This window comes from Doryrhamphus excisus, linkage group LG6 (assembly GCF_037039965.1).
Source record: "Doryrhamphus excisus strain RoL-2023G ecotype Guam linkage group LG6, RoL_Dexc_Guam_v1.1, whole genome shotgun sequence".
Taxonomy (NCBI): Eukaryota; Metazoa; Chordata; class Actinopteri; order Syngnathiformes; family Syngnathidae; genus Doryrhamphus; species Doryrhamphus excisus.
This window is the reverse complement of record NC_136362.1, coordinates 18,130,579-18,149,243: the sequence shown is the minus strand read 5'-3', so window position 1 is coordinate 18,149,243 and position 18,665 is coordinate 18,130,579. Positions and strand designations below refer to the sequence as shown.

The window sequence follows — 18,665 nt, the reverse complement described above, 5'->3', positions numbered from 1 at the left end:
GCCACTTTTGGTGGAGACTGTTCTGTATGACCCATTTTTAAAAGACAAAACAAGTCTCAGAAGCTTACTGTTGTGAAATTATGAATTTATAGCAGTCTAGCTAGCAGCAATTCTGCATTCATTAAAATTCCATTCCTACATGCTAATATTAGCACAACCATATCCTCAATTTTGGGACACCACATTCACACAATATATTTTTGTCATTTAACGCAAGGGCGCCAAATGTGTGTGTGTGTGTGTGTGTGTGTGTATGTGTGTGGTGGTTGGGGGAGAGTTGTTGTGGTTAGGACAATTCCAAAGGGCCCTTGACAGACGGTACAGCGGCCTAAACTTTTTTTTTTTTTCCTCCAATGGCGCCCGGAATTCCTGGCAGCTTCCCAAACTAGACGTGTTGGCACCAAAATAAGGTGCATTTAAGCATGACAGAATTTAACAGGACTTGAGCGATACTTTTTAGTGTTGTTTATTACAAGAATATCAATTATTTTGGGTTTTTTTCACTGAAACATGAAAATACATCATCGGGGGTATTGTCTATACACTAATTTGGCTTCAACATTCACTTCAGACCAACACTTGTGCAGTAAAAACATACTTACAATACAGTATCGGTCCACTACACAGACACACACACACACACACTGCTGTCAACATACATTATGATCCTGGATAAAAAATATAACGGTATCTATTTCGCATTGCTCATATACAGTGTGTACATGACAACATGACTAATATAAATACTGAGACTGGTGACAAGAATGCAAACAGTCATAAAAATATCTGTTATTATATTATTAACCTTTAGCTGACTGGTTTTACGCCATCAGAATAATAAAACAGTTTGGAACGCAGCACATGAATAAAAACCTGCAACGATTGCATGGTGATAATTACCCCCACAGGGTATCACACAGGATGCTGATGATGATGGCAGAGCCGTGGTTACCATCACAACGGCATCCCGGTAGTAGCCAAGGGGGCGGAACGATGAATAATAAGAATAGTGTGTTGTCAGTTTATGGTAATGAACTAGCAGGCTGTGTGACAGGAAACACTTCAATGTAAAAAAAAAAAAAAATTACCGGTAATAAGGTGATGAGGTAAGCAAGAGTGCCACAGTCCAAACAGTACTAGGATCAGCAGTCCTTCAGTGAGCAAGTTCATGACCTTCTGGTGGGAATGTGGAATTTCTTCAGTTTCATCAGTTGTCCTTGGCCAGGCAGCCCATGTGTGAGTTGGTGAGGAAGTCACAGGTGGGGATGCTACATATGGCTTGGTGGATGTTCATGGCTGTGATCTCCCTTGGAGCCCTGGGAAAAAGCACAACATGTGGAGAATTTCATGTGGGACATTTTTTATTAGCTAACTGATGTGTTTAAAAAGGCATAGTGTTATGTAAGTAGGTAGAGCAGGGGTCTCAAACTCAATTTACTTGGGGGCCACTGGAGCTCGGATTTGGGTGAGACTGGGCCGCATCAGGTTTAAAAAAACAACAAAAAAAAAACAACGCATTTATTAAAAACAAAAAATAAAAACTAAAAACTTTGCATTGGTTCCAATTCTCTACAATAAAAGCTCTGATAAAACATTCCACTGTTCTCAAATATCTTACTTTTTATTTTTCTACACAAAATAAGATGAAAAATAAATAAACAGATTCAGATTAAAATGAACAAAGCATTATTAGAGCCCTGTAGACATGACAAAACACGACTATAGTCACATTTATACTCTTTTTATTTATAACATATTGCGCAACTGCAGGGTCTTGAGACACATGCTAACTCGCAAACTAGAGAGCTAGCGACCTAAACGGTAGCCTTCAAGTTATTTCCTTTAAACTTAAATAGCCAAAAACTTACCACTTCCACACGGATAGGGAGGATAACTATTAACAGTTATTTAACCTTTAACATGAACATTAATCAAACGTAATAATTTTTTCTGGGTACATGATACCATACAGCATCCATATCAAACTTGCGCGGGCCGCACTAACATTAAACTTTCATATCAAGGCAGGGGCCTCAAACTAGTGTCCTGCGGGCCACATTTGGCTCGCGGCCCGCGTGTTTGAGACCCCTGGCGTAGTATTATGTAAGTAGGCAGAGGGTTGCATGTTGAAGCAAAACTTGGACCGACCTGTACTGAGGGGATTTGGCGAAGGCTCCGGCGAGAGCTTCTCTCAGGATGTCACTGGCCAACTGCTCTGTTGCCTGCAGTATAGAAACACACTCAAACACTCAGGAAAAAGACAACACACTCCTCTGCACAGCACAAGGTGAAATGTGCACTTCCGTGAGTTGAGAGAATACTGCATAATTCATCTCTTCAGTCCAAGTTCACTGAAGGAATAAAAGAGATAAAGTGAGATGATTCTGACCTTCAGAATCATGGCTTCAATCACCGGAGCAAAAACGTTCTTCTCCACCTCCACTGGCTGGAAGGTTATCCCAATCTAAAAAAGACAACAAAGTGTTTATGTAAGCCACCTTATCTTATGTCGCTTTCACTGAATAAATTAATTGTAGCTGTTAAAGGCTAAATTAGTCATGAAAGGCCTCATGGTAGAGAACAAATCAAATAATGTGCACAAGATGCTGCTGACCTGCTGCGTTGCTTCACTGACAAACTGGGCCGACACACAAGGCTCGAGGAAGAACTTGGGCTCTGTATCGGCCTCTTGCTCCTCCTCCTTAACTTTTAGTTTCTGGCATGGTGGCATCACAGTGACAATATCCACTATTTCGTCGTCTACATCCTCCGGTTCTGTCTTGAGCAGAGCTTGCATCTGCTCCAGCCGCAGCATCAGCTCTTCACAGCTACTAAGGGTGGAGGGGCACTCTGTGGAAAGATTCCATTTGTGCATCTGTCACATCACTTCAGAGGCTGCAACATCCCAGTCAGGCAGAAAAAAAAAACTTCCTTCTTCTTTCAAGCCACACACATCACTGAATACCGAGGATGCTGAGACAGTATGCTACAAAGTGAAGCACACCCACCAGGCTCACTGTCAATCTGGGTGAGGATGTCCTCGATGGACTCGTCGTCATTCCTGCGTTGTGGTTCGGGGTCAGGCGGGGTGAAGCCCCTCTGCCGACACCACTGCACCACCTCTCTGGTCTTTGGGGGTGTCAGAGCCTGGAGACGAGGCGAGTGATCCAACATGTTCTGGATGGCCCGCTTGACCGCCACCGCTCGCTGAAGCTACAGGATATACCAACGTGTATGGGTTACTGATTTTAAACGCCACCATTGAAGTTGTTTTACATTCAGCCAAACTTTAATGAGAATGCAATCATATACATTTTATAGCTTAAAGGGGACCTGTTATGCTTTTTCCATCTTTCTGACCTATAAATGGAGTTATAATGTTGTATTCTCGAGTTAAAATATGCCAAAGTTTCAGATGTAAACATTTTTGTGAGGGCTTCAGCGTCAACACAGGTATTTCCCATGACCCATAAGCTGATATAAACTTGTTTTCTCAAGCTACAATGCACAAAAAATTGAAGGAAATGTGTTCATGTTTCACATAAGGATTGTGAATTATGGGCAAAATTCCAAAAAAGTGCAGTTCCCCTTTAACAGCAACAAAACCATTAAGAATAGATGAGAGGCAGGCATCTGACCAGATAAAAGTGAAAACATGAGGTGAGCAGAAAGCTTGCTGAATCGGAAAAAAATCTGCATACGATGGAAACAACATGTTGCAGGAAAAGAAGACGTTTTAAGTAGGCGCTTGGCAACCTGAAATGAACCAATTCAAACTGCTGCTTTCCCGGAAAGACTGCTGGTTCATGTAGTGCTATTACTGAGGGCAGATAACCCACCTCGGATGCCCTGCGTTTTCCAATATTCCAGGAATAATACTGTTCTGTTGAAGAGGCACAGAATGGATGGGAGTCTTCAGCTAAAGAAGATACACAGGGTCAAAATTGCAGTTTGTACTTTTCATGGCAATTTAGTTTTCAATGAAACCAAATGAAAGGCTGGCTTACACTTATCCGGCACAATGAGGGGGAACTTCTTCACCACAGCTGTCAGCAGCTGCATCATGGTCTCTATGTGCTCCGTGCTGGGAAGAGAGCAATTAATTATCCGCTAATTAGCTGAGATAATCCATCACATTCTCATTTATAAGCGACTGCTCAAGAAGCTTCTGCAGACAAATCACTTTTTTCCCCCCCTTGTGTGTCGGTTAATGTAACAGAGAAACGCAACCATCCGTACTTGATGAGGTCATGCGTAGAATGATCGGCGCCTTGTTCCTGCTTGACCATGGTGGCTGCAGAGGTAATGTGGAGGGGGGTGCTTGCTGGGGGCGAGGGACCAGCTGTGACGGCTGTGCCGGCACATGGCTCTGTCTTCACTGTGGCAACACAAAATAACATGTCATTAATTTTGATTAAGACTATATTATCTAGCCAGTTTGGAGATATATAACATTACTAGAATTAGTTGTATACATCAATACAACTCTAGAAATACTAGGCATGTGCAACATATTCATGGAGTGTTAAGAATTTGATTGATCGCATGCAATTCATTGTTGACACTGACATAGAAAAAAGGAGTTCAGAACATTCAGAGATAAATTATCTGATGAATCGATTCAACGGCTAAATGCTAACTGTGCCCAATATTGCCCCGATATACAGTAAATAAGGACTGGGAAGTATTTGCTATTAAATGCAAAGTTAAGGGTCATTCTGACAATTGGACGTTATGAATGTAAGAAAAGGCGGTGGAATGGCAGAGCACAGGGAACACCGGGAGGAAACAGCGATGACTCCCTCTCACCCACCTTGTGCCAGAGGCAGGGCAAGGGAGGGGGAGGCGTGGCTGAAAGCACTTGGGGAGACTCCCGCTGCTCCAGGGGGGGTGGTGGTGGGTAAGGAATGACAACAGGAGCCTTTAGACACCACTGTGTACACAGTAGGACACACAGTGATGGAAGCAAACAGGATTTACATTCAAATGAAAAGTGAGAGGGAGGAAATAAAACGCCTACTTTGACACCTCAAAAGCAAATTCAGAGGTAAAGCCAAACTAAAGAAACTAATTTGAGCTACAAAGGACTTTTTCTATCATGTGACTAATCTGACATGACTGCAGCTTTACCTTTGCCCACAGGCATGAGTAGGGTCTGCAGCCCACCAGAGCCACTGGCCACCCCAAGCTGCTTGAGCTGGTTAGCAGGGATGGTCAAGACTGTCTGCTGTGAGTTGGAACCTCCAGAGTGGATTTTTAGCATTCCTAATGTAAGACATTTGCGTTTTTAAAAATTCAGCATTAGCTCATTTGGTGAGAGTCTTTGAGCCTTACCTGATAGAGTTGCACCGGTCTTTCCTCCTGCTGCTATGCCACTGACTAGCGACGTACTACTGCTTTTGGAGACACTGACCACAGAGCCCACACTTGCACCCTTGGCCATGCTGACCACAGGCATGGTGGTGAGGCCTTTGGCGACCGTTACCGCAGCCCCCGGTGAACCGACAACACTTTTGGCTGAAGAGGTAGCAGCACCTTTGACCAAGGTGGCAACAGCAGTCTTTGACATGGCGGCAGCGCCGCTTGCTCCTCCGGCAGCGCTGGCACTCTTTGCAGCACTGATCACTGCCGCTTGATTGGCTGCAACAAGCACAGAGTGGTGCTGGGAAGCAGACTTTCCACCATCAACAGCCTATGGGGAACACAATATGCTGCAGTTAATTAAAAAAGCAAACAGATGCAACTTAAAGGTAAAGAGCTGGCTGTTTACTCTCTGCAGTCTCTACACTCAGATATAATAATAGAGATCTCAGTCTGCTCATGTTTGTGGAGTTAATCATGTTTCCTTGTGTCTCTCTATGAATGAGGTCAGTGTCAGGTCAGTGATTTTATGAAATGTGGAAAGACAAAGCATTTGTTTATTCACTCCTCTAACAAATTTGACTACCAATGCCAAAAGAACATTTTCTTTTTATCGACATTTTGGAGCAAAAGCCTATTTTAGATAAATGAAGCCTGTTTACATTTTTACATTTGTTGACAATGATTGAATTTGGGGTTGGTCTGGAGGCGGAACAAAGCAAACGACTTAAGTAAGAGACTAGCCTGTTGTTGCTGGATGGCAGCTGCAGAGCTGACAGAGCTGGCGGTGGAGCTAGCAGCCGTGATGACTCCGCCTGTCATCCTCAATGTGGTCATCCCCGGCTTGGACAAGTGGCCCGCCGCTGTCACCGTCTTAACAGAGCCATCAGACAACTTCATTTGTGCACTCTGGGAGCCGCCCCCCACCTGTGACGAGTACAGCAACATAGACATGTAATACTACATCTCACAATCACCACTGTATGCAAATACTCCTATCATCTTGGGTCATACCTGAGCCAAAATGGCCGCCTTCTGCCCCGCTGTGACTCTGATGGCCTGCTGAGGAGCAGTCGCTGGAGATGACGTGGCATGCGCTGCCACACCAGAGCTCCCCTGTTTTCCAGAGCCCTGTGATGGCTGGCCCACAAGAAATGTGCCCTAAACATGGTGTGCAAATCAGACAAAACCTCTGAATGACACATATGCATTACAGTTGCATTAGAACAACTGAGATACAACTCATTAAATGACACTAAATGAAAGCATGGACGATGTTCAAAAACAGCAAGTGTGGATGAAAGGAACCGTATCAACTATTTAGTATATCTTTGAGGGGTACATTATAGTTCTACCCACCTGTGGAGTCTGTTTAAGGATGTAGGATGTGTAGGACAGGTTGGAAGGCAAACTGCCAGATGATGAAGAGGAGGATGTCTGAGAGCCCCCAGCACTCGCTGACGAGCTGCTTTGAGACTGTTGACCTAAATTAAAACAGCCACAAGCACACCAGGCGCAAATCTCATCAAGAATTGTCCCCTTGTGTTTTGTTTTTTTTCAATCAAAAAACATCCCATTCATTTGAGTCATTTCAAATACATTTCAATGCAATGACAGTCAATGTTTAGAGTGAGGCCTCTAGCTTAGAAAGCCGAAAAACAATGATGACCCTTGAGTGACTCAAAGTCAAGAGAGGAACAAAGTTATCCAAATTTGTAAAAGCTACTGAAGGGTAGTGACATATTTAATACAACAGCAGGCATGGCGGAGAATGTCAAGGCTTGAGGACAGAACACTAACCTTAGATACTCATCGAGTCATAATACTTATATAATTATAATAACTACATAATACAAAAAAAAAAGGCTGCACAAAACAAACTTTTTGTCACGCCCTATGTGACAGCTTATGTGACACTGGTTTATTCCTCAGTTCTGATTTTCAGGCTCTTATTTTGTAATAATTCGTGTTTTGTTCCGTTCTGTTTTCTGTCGCCTTTCTTGATTACGTGCACCTGGTGCTAAATTGTGTTTCCATTTTTTAGCTCAGCTGGTTTCCTTTGTTGAAGCATTACATTTATTTCATGCCTGCTGTGCATGTTTTGCTTGTGAATGTTATGTAGCTTCTGCAAGTTTCCATTTTCTACTCTGCTATTCATTCATTCATTTTCTACCGCTCTTTCCTCACAAGGGTCGTGAGGGACCTATTGTGCTCATTTTGTGGACTCGTATAGAGCAGCAACACACAATAACCCACCAGAACACTTTCTACCTTGGTGCAGAATCTGTATTGGCTTGGATTTCCAAAACGGTCTGTTCTAATTTATTCCACCCACGGATCGCCTCCGAGCATGCCAATTCCACTATGCTTTGTCCCACTCCCAAGGACTTCCGGAATACTGCCGAACCCCACTTCCTAATTTTGTCATATCAGAGTTGATAACACACGGAGAGCTCCTTGTGGTTCACCTGCACTAGAGGCTCTGAGGATGGCTCCCTGTGGGATGAGCAGCAGCTTGCCCTTTCCTGAGGGGTTTTTGCTGTTGGTGGTCAAGTAGAGCTTGGTGCCCGGAGGCAAATTGGCCAGATTAGCCAGGTTGTTTGCAGGGAGCTGAAGTGTAGCCATCACTGAGAGCAGAAAAATTATTTACACAAACTGAAAAATTGAATGAACAAACATTGGAATTGGGCAAACGTCTGACCTCCGGTCTTGCCACTCAAACCACCGCTTGCCTTGGCTGCAGCCTGCTGACCAGAGATGCTACTGGCTCCACTGACAATGGCTTTTGTCACTCCCTGAGCCAAAACCTGCTTCCCACCCACCACCTTGGAGACAGAGGGGTTGCCCTTGGCGACCAAAATTTGCCCGCTGCTGATGGCCACTTGTTTCACTGCAGACTGGAGCGTCGAACTAACTGGAATGCCTAACATCTAGAAACGGGAAAAGCTTTTAACAACGCACTTAACGGTAAGTTGTGAGACTGACTAACCTTGCTACTCGTCGCCCCTGCAGCTCCGCCTGGCTGTTTCTGGGCTGACATGGAAATCACGTGACCTCCTTTGACTGGGACAAGTTGATGTGCTGCTGTAGCAGCTGGTTGCTGTTGGGTGGTTACTGTAGAAGCAATCTGTTGCTGCTGCTGCTGCTGCTGTGTTGAAACTTCTCCTGGTTCTTGCTTGATGATAACCTGTAAACAAATACATACATGCAGGATGTCATTTAAATGCAGTGACTAAAGACATTGCAACTTTAAATACAGGAAGAATATTAGTCTTCTAAATCATATTTCAAGCTAAATCACGGTAAGTGAAAATGAACAATAAAATATACCATATAACAGCATTGGGTTGTTTTTAAATCAGCAAGATGTTTTCATTACTTCATTTAATTGTAGCCTAGCTCAACAGATGTCAGCAAGTTACCAGTGCAAAATCTGATCTCATGACAAGTTTTGCTGTGGTAAAATTTAAGGGGAAACATGTGCATTTTTTTTGTGGATGCCGATTTTACAGTGAAATCAGGCACCCCAACCTGCTTAATTGTCTCTGGGAGGAAAAAACTCCCTCTCCTATCCCCACATTGATGTCCTACATAAAAAGCTTGCCAAGGTAATCACATCTGCTGAGGATAGAACCTCGCCTGCTATTAATACCACGCCGCTTTGTTAAAAGTACAGTTACGACAACAAAATGTTCAAATGTTTGTGGTCACACATCATTCTTAAGAGGATCAATACTCCACTCACTTTCATTCCTGATGAGAGGAAGCTACCCGTGTGAATCTTAGGGGCTGGTGAGCGACTTCCCTGAGCAGCTGACTGTTTGGCCGAGGGGCTTCCTGCAGAGAAATTTTCACACAAACACAAATAATGCAGTTGAAGAGTTTGAACATTTTGCAAGCATGATATGGTATATTCCTGGGGTGAGTACTTAAGCAAGGGACTGCACACGCATTAGTTATATTTGCTCTCAGCTGATGATAGCGATTTGACAAAGTTTAGCTACTAATGTGAGCTACCACTGTATGTATAGCCTATTATAACAACAACATAACTGTAAATTGTTTATCATATGCCAACTCTATGGGCGACAGTGGCTGAGGTAAAGCAGGTCATCCAAAACTCTGCCACTTTTGTTGTGTCCTTTGGCAAGACACTTTACCCACCTTACCACCTGAGAGGCAGTAGGTGCAAATTGGTCAGTATACCGCAGGGCAGCTGCAGCGACAGTTGTAATCTTGAGCCAGTGACATACAGTCCCTTTAAAGGTCCAAGGACAGGTCCAAGTAATAGCACCTTGAGTCGGTGCTAAAGGACTTAGAAAAAAACGCAACATGCAGCTATTTTGCAGAGATGATTTCGGTGAGGTTAGTGGGCACGTATAATGCTTGAGCTAACTGACAGGAATCTTATCAGCTGCTTAACTGCAGGTGGTGGATGTTAGGTATGATCCGATTTTCTTCTAATATGACCATGAAATGCAGGAGCTCTGTCACCATGGAAACCTACCACCAAGGAGCATCACATTTTTGAGTGAATATGGCCGAAACCAGACAACAAACACAAAGGTGACAGTTGTAAAAAACAAAAAACTAATGGCTAACAGGGATGGGGGGTGAGAATATATAATTCTCAACTATTTTTAACTGTCTAGGTGGGTAGCTCAGACATTCCACTGCAGGTTCACTTCCGATTTGAAGAGCTGATGCTTTTTTTTTCTTCCCAACATGTAGGAAGTGAATGTAGGCGTACCTGCGGAGGCGGCAGACGAGGATGCCACGCCAGTTACTTGGCCCGGCTTGTCGACGATGACATAAGGGTTGTTGAGCACCGTAGATGAGCTCTGTTTGCTGTGGACAGGCGTGGATGTGGTAGGTGTGCGCGGCAGCGGTGAGTGGCTTGGCGTGGAGATGGGAGAACCTGTGTGTGGTGAGAAAGCAAAAAGGGTTATTTTCTGTAAAATAAACCTAGTTGGGTAAAGAAACAATTGATAATGCGATTGTTGGGGCAATGGCTCTCAATCATGTCTGCCATGCCCCCACTGGGGGAAAGAACACTATTACACTATGACAGTTACATTATGCATAATGTCAATTTAAGAAATAAAACATTGATTACCTAACAAATTAAACCAATTGCTCTTTCCTTATTTAGTGAAATGTTTTTGATGATTAATCGAACAAAATATCCATAGAATACTTGATTACTAAAATAATCAATAGCCCTAATCTTAAGAACACAAGCAAGAACGTCATTAAATGACCACTAGGTGGAGACATATACCTGAGACAATTTTGCAGCTCATTGTTATAGGTTGGAACGACTTCCCAGGAGACTCAGTAGGGCTTGGTGGCTGCCCTTGAGGAACAATTTTGCAGCTTCCTGTAATGGGCTGGAAGGCAGAGTTGCCATGGGAACCCAGAGTGATCCTGTCACTAGCTTTAGGTCGCGTCGGTGTGCGTTCCCCTGCAGTGAGGCCCGCACTATGACATCCTACAGACCTCTCTGCTTTGACTAAACCTGAAAGAAGTTCAAAACTAATATTACCGCTTCTACTAAATAAAAAAACGTCTTGAATTAAACTGCACAAATGTTCATTTATGCATACCTTTCTCTGAATTGGAATTATACAAGCTTGGTGAACTGGAGCGTCCACATGTCTGAGGTGCTGACATGACCGCCATTGGGCTGTTTGCTCTCTGGGTCACTTTGGAGGAGGATGCCTGCAAGACGTAATCCTCGCAAAGAGAATTCCGATGGAGTTCTACATCCACCACCTTGAAAGAATTAGAACCGGTAAAATTCTTAGTAGTTGGACTAAAAAATAAAAAGTTGTAATTAAAAAAAACAAAAGCAACACTTACAGTCTCAGCCCCCAGTGTTTGCAGCCCAGTGTATGTTCTGTCAAGCTGCAAAGACAAAGGCAGTATACATTTCATACATAATCTGGGTGCTATAAACAGTACAGTTTGGGATTCAAAGTCAATGTGCAGAAAAAATTGTGTATGAAAAGTATGTCTGACCTTCAGTTGATGGATGATGTCAATACGTTTGTTGCGAGGGTCTTTGAAATGAATCTGGATCCTTACAGGAAACTCACCCCACCCGCGTCGAGTTAAATGAAAGGGAGGCTCACTAAAAACATACAAAAAACTCAGCATCGTCATTAAAAAGGGGCACATCTGCAAAAAAGCTTTTCTATGGAGGATGCAAGGAATTTGTACAAAAACTCTCATCGTCTCCATCTGTGAAACTTAAGTGTGTGCATTTTTTGATCACAGCATGTGAAAAAAAAAAAACAGGGGCCAGACGTGGAGATTATGTACTGTTCCCACGGCAACACAAGTACCCTGTCAGCTGAACAGCCAGAGAGGTCAGACAGATTTAGACTGCTGACATACAAAATAGATCATTTATTAAAAAGCCACAGGCAAACTTAAATCCCTTTTTTTTTTTTAACAAAATAATAAACTGAATAGAAAGCACAGGGGTGCCATCGTGTGTCATAATAGAACATCACAGCATTAGAAGCATTCCACTAAAGTCAGGTGTCACATTCTTGCCACACACTGCAGTGCAGCAGCGGGCTGTGTATCATCTATGTTCACCCCACATTAACCACAATGCAAATGCAATGTGTAGTATTTCTGTGCAAAAAAACTAATTCGGGACAATTGAATTTCATCTGCAGATAGATTTTACAGTAAAATTAATATAGCTCTGCTCCCTTCATTTACCAAGAACTGATTTTAACTGCAATTTCTCACCATGCGTGTGTGGGTTTTCTCCGGGTACTCCGGTTTCCTCCCACATTCCAAAAACATGCTAGGTTAATTGGCGACTCTAAATTGTCCATAGGTATGAATGTGAGTGTGAATGGTTGTTTGTCTATATGTGCCCTGTGATTGGCTGGCGACCAGTCCAGGGTGTACCCCGCCTCTCACCTGAAGACAGCTGGGATAGGCTCCAGCATGACCCTCGTGAGGGTAAGCGGTACAAAATGGATGAATGAATGAATTGACACTCTATATATAAATCCGTATAAAACCATGTATACAAATGAAAAGACACCCAGTATCATAGGAAAAAAATACATTGTTTTTTTTCATTTAATTCACTAAAATATGGATTTTGTAACGTTGCTGCATGTTGGGATGAAGGCAGGGTAAGCCTCTACAATATCCTAGGTTTGTTTCGCTTTAAAAGTTAGGAAACAAAGTTGGTAACTCGCCTGATTTAACTTGCCTATTCATGCAGCAACCTGGTGTTTGTGCACTTACTTACTGCGTCAGTTCAAATCTTCCATTTCTGAATAAAGAGGCTAACATTTAAAATGTTTTTTTTAATCCAATTCATCGCAAAAATAATTTGCTTATTAATCAACTCATTAAAGAATCATGTGTTCAATGTTATCTACGTTGTTTATCATTGCATTTAGTATTAGTAGTTGCTCTGTGTGTGTGTTTATCTGTTGGTGCCAAGTTTGCTGTGCAGTGCTTTATCTTTCATCGCCACGTGCACCATTTCCATTGTGTGTAAGCTCAATGTTTGTTCCATTTTGACGACAGCCTGCCCAAATAAACAGCCGCTTGCTACAAACATGCTGAAGTGCCTCTGACTGTCTCTCATGTGACGAGAGATCGCCACAATATGGATGTTTTCTTCTAGCTGATTGTGTGTGGTGTGTACACTCTAGGTGTGCCCACGTTTAGTCATGCTGAGCTGAGTCATTGTGTGACATCACAGACTCCCACCTCATGATGGACTTTATGTACCGTTTGGACGGGAACACAAACATCACGTGGCAAGTGAAAAATCAGGTAACTTGTATAACAATTTAATGTATGGGCTGATTTATTTTGTGTATTGTTGGGTTTGTTTGTTTTTACACATACACACACATACACACATACACTCAAGCAGCTTGTTTTCCTACTTTTAGTGTAGCGGAAAGAGGTGTGGAAAACTAATAGTCTAGAATAATAATTAAAGGTTGGAGGTAAACACAGTGTGTCTACCGGCAACACAAGAGCGTAACCAAAAACATTTATCTTGGCGTCCCTGAACGCTGCCCAAGGCAACTGCTTGAAAACTGCTGATCGGCACTAACCTGACTTCGACCAGGTCGTTAGGTTTGTAGCTGGGGTGCAGGAAGAACCAGACTTTCTTGACAAAGTGGTCAATAGTGGGCTCCTTTCGGGAACCTCTGACGTACACCATCCACTTATGAGTCGACTGGTCGTTCTCTTCACGCTTATCTGGAGGGATGTACCTGACAGCGGAGGAGAAACAGTCTGAATTAATGCACTTTTTTCAAAGCTGTGGTAAATATAACTAAACTTGCTCCAATTAATGCATCCATTCAGTTAACTGCCACGTCTCCTGTAGTCAATAGGGTGGTCTATAAAAGCAAATTACAGCCGGGGTCTTTAGCAGGAGGTTTAAAAAAAAACAACAAAAAAACAATGGCTGCGGCTGCACACAACCTAATAATTAATATATATTATTTATTAACGCCACAGCAAGAGCTGCATTTGACCGTGATCGGTCAGCCTCTAACAGCTTTCCTCTGCATGCCCTTTAAAATGTTGGTAATGAAAATGCATGTTGTGCATATCAGTAGCATTAATGCTGATTGAGCAGTTTGCCCCTTAGCGCACCTATAACATTGCTTTTGTTGTTGCTGTGTTGTGTTAATAAATGACCATGTGGTCAAAAAGAGCCGTGTTTTCCTTTCCCATTTCTGTATGTATGTACTACCAACCGACAGTTAAACCCAAACTTGTTCATGCTGTTAAGAAATTCTCAGTTAAAATATTGTTTTTTACTCTGTTGGATGGGGAAATGACACAGGAAAGTGACAAAAGCCAGCTCACTTTCTGAGTAGAGCGAGACACTCTTAGATGACAACAATTCAAGAGTGTGTATGTGTGATGGATGACATCACTACGCTACTGGAAGAATACAAATACTTGAAGATGCACATGAGATGTCATTAAAACTTGCGAAACGTGATGAAATAAGATGAAAATGTGAAGTCAAATAAAGCAAGAAGTTGGTCATCCTGATAGGAAATCAAACTGAAGTCCCACTTACTTAGACACATTGCCCACGACGATTGTCTTTTTTGCATAGAGTCGGGATGCCTCGTCTCCTGTGGTGTGGTAGGTCACCCTCTGATCACTTCCCATGGCCACAGGAACACCAAATGTATCCTACAAATACCAATAGAAAAACACATTATCTTGACAGTTTTCTGCTGTTAATAAATTGGACAGCAAATGTGACGTGTTGCAGTGAACGTCCCACTACAGTCCTGTAGGAGGTTGTCAACAGGCAAACAACCAATAGATTATTCATTCATTCATTTTCTACCGCTTATCCTCACAAGGGTTGCAGGGGTGCTGGAGCCTATCCCAGCCGTCTTCAGGTGAGAGACAGGGGTACACCCTGGTACACGCCAGCCAATCAGGGCACATATAGACAAGCAACCATTCACACTCACATTCATACCTATGGACAATTTAGATTAGCCAATTAACCTAGCATGTTTTGGGAATGTGGGAGGAAACCGGAGTACCCAGAGAAAATCTGCGCATGCACGGGTAGAACACGCAAACTCCACACCGGGATGCCCAAGGGGGGAATCAAACCTGGGTTTCCTAGCTGTGTGGCCTGCGCAATAACAACCCTCTCACTGTGCAGCCCCAATAGATAATTTTTATGTTTAATTCTTAGAAAAGCAGAAAAAAATATTTTGTACATATATCATACACCCCATTTACATATGAATTACTACATTTTGTAATATTTTAAAGTTTTAAAGCTTGGACTTTATACTTTCACCTTTTAATGTGAGTTACAGTTAACAATTGAGCTTTTTAACCCTTAGATTCTTTTGGATTTCTTTCACTGGTTGTCTCCCTGTGTACACAATCTCATCAACTGCATATTGGGTGCATGTATCACAAACCCAGAAGATTTTTTATGCCATTCTTGGTGTGCTTGTTCGGCATATACTGCAGAAACTCGGTCCTCCCTCCCTTATGTATGTTGCTGTATAAAAGTGACCTCTCCGGTGATGAGCCTGCTGGTATCAGATGTGTAAGTGTGACAGCAAATGTATACCAACAGTCACCGTTGGTAAGAATCAAAGGTTCCTGGGGCTAACGCTTGAGATTCACAACACTGAATTTGGGTTCAACAGAAAAAAGGGAGAGGCCGTTCTGATCCTCACCATAATACACCACAGAAATACGGTGGATGAAAACAGCCAATAGAAAAAAAACAGAAGCGATCCTCTTCTACAACCAGACCGAAGGAGGTGTTGGCAACTACACCTGCAAGTTCCAGGCGCAAAGATGACCCATGGTGCTGTGGTGCAACATGATTGATGTTGCAACTCTGAATGCCTTCTTCTTCTCCTTTCATGGCGCAGCAGCGTCAATTATCACAAACATCACCAACCTCATAGAGATTTCTAAAGAACGTGTGACTCTTCCCATGAAAAGTCGACAGGAAGGTAACCCAAACGTACCAACTGAAGGAATGGGATAGCGTGCAGTGAGAGTGCAATCCAGCAGGAGATAAGCACACAGGGCCAACAGAGCTGTCAGATGTGTACAAGAACCATAAGATCACAAAGTCGCACTCATGGAAGATGTCATGCATCCAAGAGTTAAGATCAATGCCCTTCATACACCATATTAGCCCAAGACAAAAGTCTGCAAAATATCCTATTGTCTTACATCAGGGGTCTCAAACTCAATTTACCTGGGGGCCACTAGAGCTAAGGTCTGGGTGAGGTTGGGCCGCATCAGGGTTTAAAAGAAACAAAAATATTTTTTTATTTACAGTTTTATTCCAAATAATTTCCTGCATTTTTTTGGACAAAACAAACAGCTTAGCAGCTGAAATAAAGCGCCTGGAGTTAGCTAACCCGAGCTAGCAGGTCCTCCCGGTAAGAAGCGTTGGAACCGGCCTCCAGACCGTATCATCGTATAGGCGCAGCAAAATGGCGTCATTTTTGGCATCCATATCAAACTCGCGTGGGATGCACTGACATAATTTTTTTTTTTAAATCAAGGCGGGGGCCTCAAACTAGCAAGTGTGGGCCGCAAGTTTGAGACCCATGTCTTATATTCTGAGTCTAGAGATTTATATATGCAATTAAATGACATAGCCTGAGTCAGAGGTTTTCTTCCTGTCACACACATGTGACTTCAGGGAAAAAAAGCGAGTTCATAAAATTCAAGCTCGTCATAGAATACCTTAATCGTGCTTAGTTAGACCCACCTTGCCAGTGTTGCGTCCAGGTCTTCGTTCCTGCCTACTGCTGCTCTCCTCCCGCCATGACGCCTCCGCATCTTTGTCAGTGCCATCTCCATGTTGCGACAGGGACTCGGACTCAGACTGGGCTAAGGAAGGCGTCTCTGAGCCCTGGTTGAGAGGGGAGGAGGAACGTGACGGCGACTCGAGAAATCGGCGGATAGCTGGATGGTTCAACACGGCAGGGTCACTTTTGGAGGGCTGTAAGCACAGCAACATTGGGGGGAAAAAAGGAATCATCCATACATTTCCAATATATCGCTTGGTGTTATTGGGTCAAAATTTAACTTGAGTCTTTTGTAGCTGACTTTGGGCAAGATGCATGGCTTGATCACCAGTCAAATACAAGGTACACACAACAGAACAGACATACAACCATTCATATATTGACATTTATGGGCAATATGGAGTCTGTAATTAGGCTTACATGCATTTTAAAAGGAATCCAGAGTACTCCACAAAGATTTTGTCAAAGATTGAAACCCATATCTCCTGATCATGTGGGGTGATGAGACATGCTAACCACTGCTATGCACTAGTCCACTAACTATAGAAAAAATAAATAAAAAGCAAATTACCTCCTGGAGTTTTGTCTGCCCAGTATTTGCATAGTAATTGGCCACAATGCATGCTCGCAATTTGTCCATCATCCTTCTGGCTTCATTGAGTCGCTAAGAAACAACCCAAAGTAGAGAAGAACATCAACACTTGCTCTCATGTCCAAAAAGAAGAGCAAGATGAAGCAGACTTTATTTAATAACATTTTTTTTGTTTCACTAATTAAATAATGGTGGACTGTATGCTTTACCTGACTGATAATATCTATCTCATGTTCTTTGTTCTTTATCTCCAAAGAGAACTGCTCAGTGATGATGGCTTCTATCTTCTGTACTGTTGCATGTCGGGCTGTTTGAAGGAAATATTAAATTCAGCAAGTAAACAACACAGTAGTAGAATATAATACTATGCATGACGAAGCATGACAGGTGCACGCTGGACCAACTTACCACTTAATTCTGCTGCTTTGTTTCGCTTACTATTTTGTATTAATGAAACATCTTCATAGTCAGGATCGCCGTCCTCTATTTTCCTTTTAACCCCAGACATGTTTTTTTTCTCCTGCAAAAGAGAAAGTGGAGGTGCTAACTGAATTAAACATACAGTGCAAGCGCCTCACTATGCAGTAGTGGCGATGCATAGCATTGAACTAAGCGGCGAGCAAAGGTGCTGCAGCACAGCGCTCATGCTAACTAGCTTGCCGCTTGCGCTAGTGTGGGTGCACTGATTGGCTCTAACACATATATTCAAAAAATAAAAACTATTCAATAAAGCGTACTTATTGTCAGACAATAGACATGGGCGTGTAATACACTTTTATGTCTCACATCCTGGGTATTCAAGCAAAGACTGTGGTCGTTTGTACAGCCGGTAGCCCCAGCCATGCTAGCAGGCTAGCTGAACGTTAGCACGCGTTTTCGAACACAAACGTCATGTATTTTTGAAACATAAACTCACGAGGAAAAGCCCTGTCGTGTGAAGATGCGTCCCTTTGTGGTGCTCTAGTTATATTTCAGTGGCAGCGGGTCCGCTTGAGTGATACACTTTGCATGTCTCACACTCGTGTTTGGTTAAATTGCTAAATCTCGATGTGGGCAAGGAAGCTAAATTATGGCGAGCTAGCTGTGAAGTTCACCACAATGGCCGCTAAGAGACGCTATTGTGAAAGTTGATGACTGGATGGATTCTGTGATTGAACAGACCCCAACAGATTATAGTTGTACTGTTCAGAGTAAAGTGTCAAATGAATGATAATGAAATAAAAATACAAAGTTTTTGGTACAGAAAGAAAAAACTTTATTGGTTTCTTGTACACAACTCAACACTTACAAAAATCTGAAAACATCACATCATACATACATAGTGTAGTAAAGGTTCATGGTAATGGTTCAAACTCAACCGGTTTATTCTTTAAAAGGCA

The 18,665-nt window shown here is 42.7% G+C and overlaps 1 protein-coding gene across 4 annotated transcripts; it reads right to left on the bottom strand.

The window, feature by feature from the left end:
• Window positions 1-364: 364 nt before the first annotated feature.
• Window positions 365-18,425, bottom strand: yeats2 (YEATS domain containing 2). 4 transcript variants are annotated; one of them, XM_078791589.1, is made up of 30 exons: window positions 18,199-18,425; window positions 17,695-17,803; window positions 17,496-17,593; window positions 17,266-17,358; window positions 16,655-16,888; window positions 14,456-14,574; window positions 13,470-13,631; window positions 11,383-11,494; window positions 11,224-11,268; window positions 10,968-11,136; window positions 10,643-10,879; window positions 10,112-10,279; window positions 9,107-9,198; window positions 8,351-8,548; window positions 8,063-8,291; window positions 7,830-7,988; window positions 6,721-6,845; window positions 6,376-6,522; window positions 6,106-6,288; window positions 5,335-5,692; window positions 5,131-5,265; window positions 4,814-4,933; window positions 4,240-4,378; window positions 4,008-4,084; window positions 3,840-3,919; window positions 3,009-3,213; window positions 2,615-2,850; window positions 2,390-2,464; window positions 2,149-2,222; window positions 365-1,316 (listed from the first exon to the last, which is right to left on the bottom strand). In XM_078791589.1, the coding sequence occupies exons 2-30, from the start codon at window positions 17,792-17,794 to the stop codon at window positions 1,208-1,210; spliced, it is 4,278 nt and encodes a 1,425-aa protein (XP_078647715.1). In that variant the 5' UTR covers window positions 17,795-17,803; window positions 18,199-18,425; the 3' UTR covers window positions 365-1,207. The 4 variants fall into 4 exon arrangements, with proteins under 4 accessions (XP_078647715.1, XP_057922377.2, XP_057922376.2 ...); XM_058066394.2 differs by having other exon boundaries at window positions 366-1,316; window positions 10,643-10,873; window positions 17,695-17,806; window positions 18,203-18,425; XM_058066393.2 differs by having other exon boundaries at window positions 366-1,316; window positions 17,695-17,806; window positions 18,203-18,424.
• Window positions 18,426-18,665: the final 240 nt, after the last annotated feature.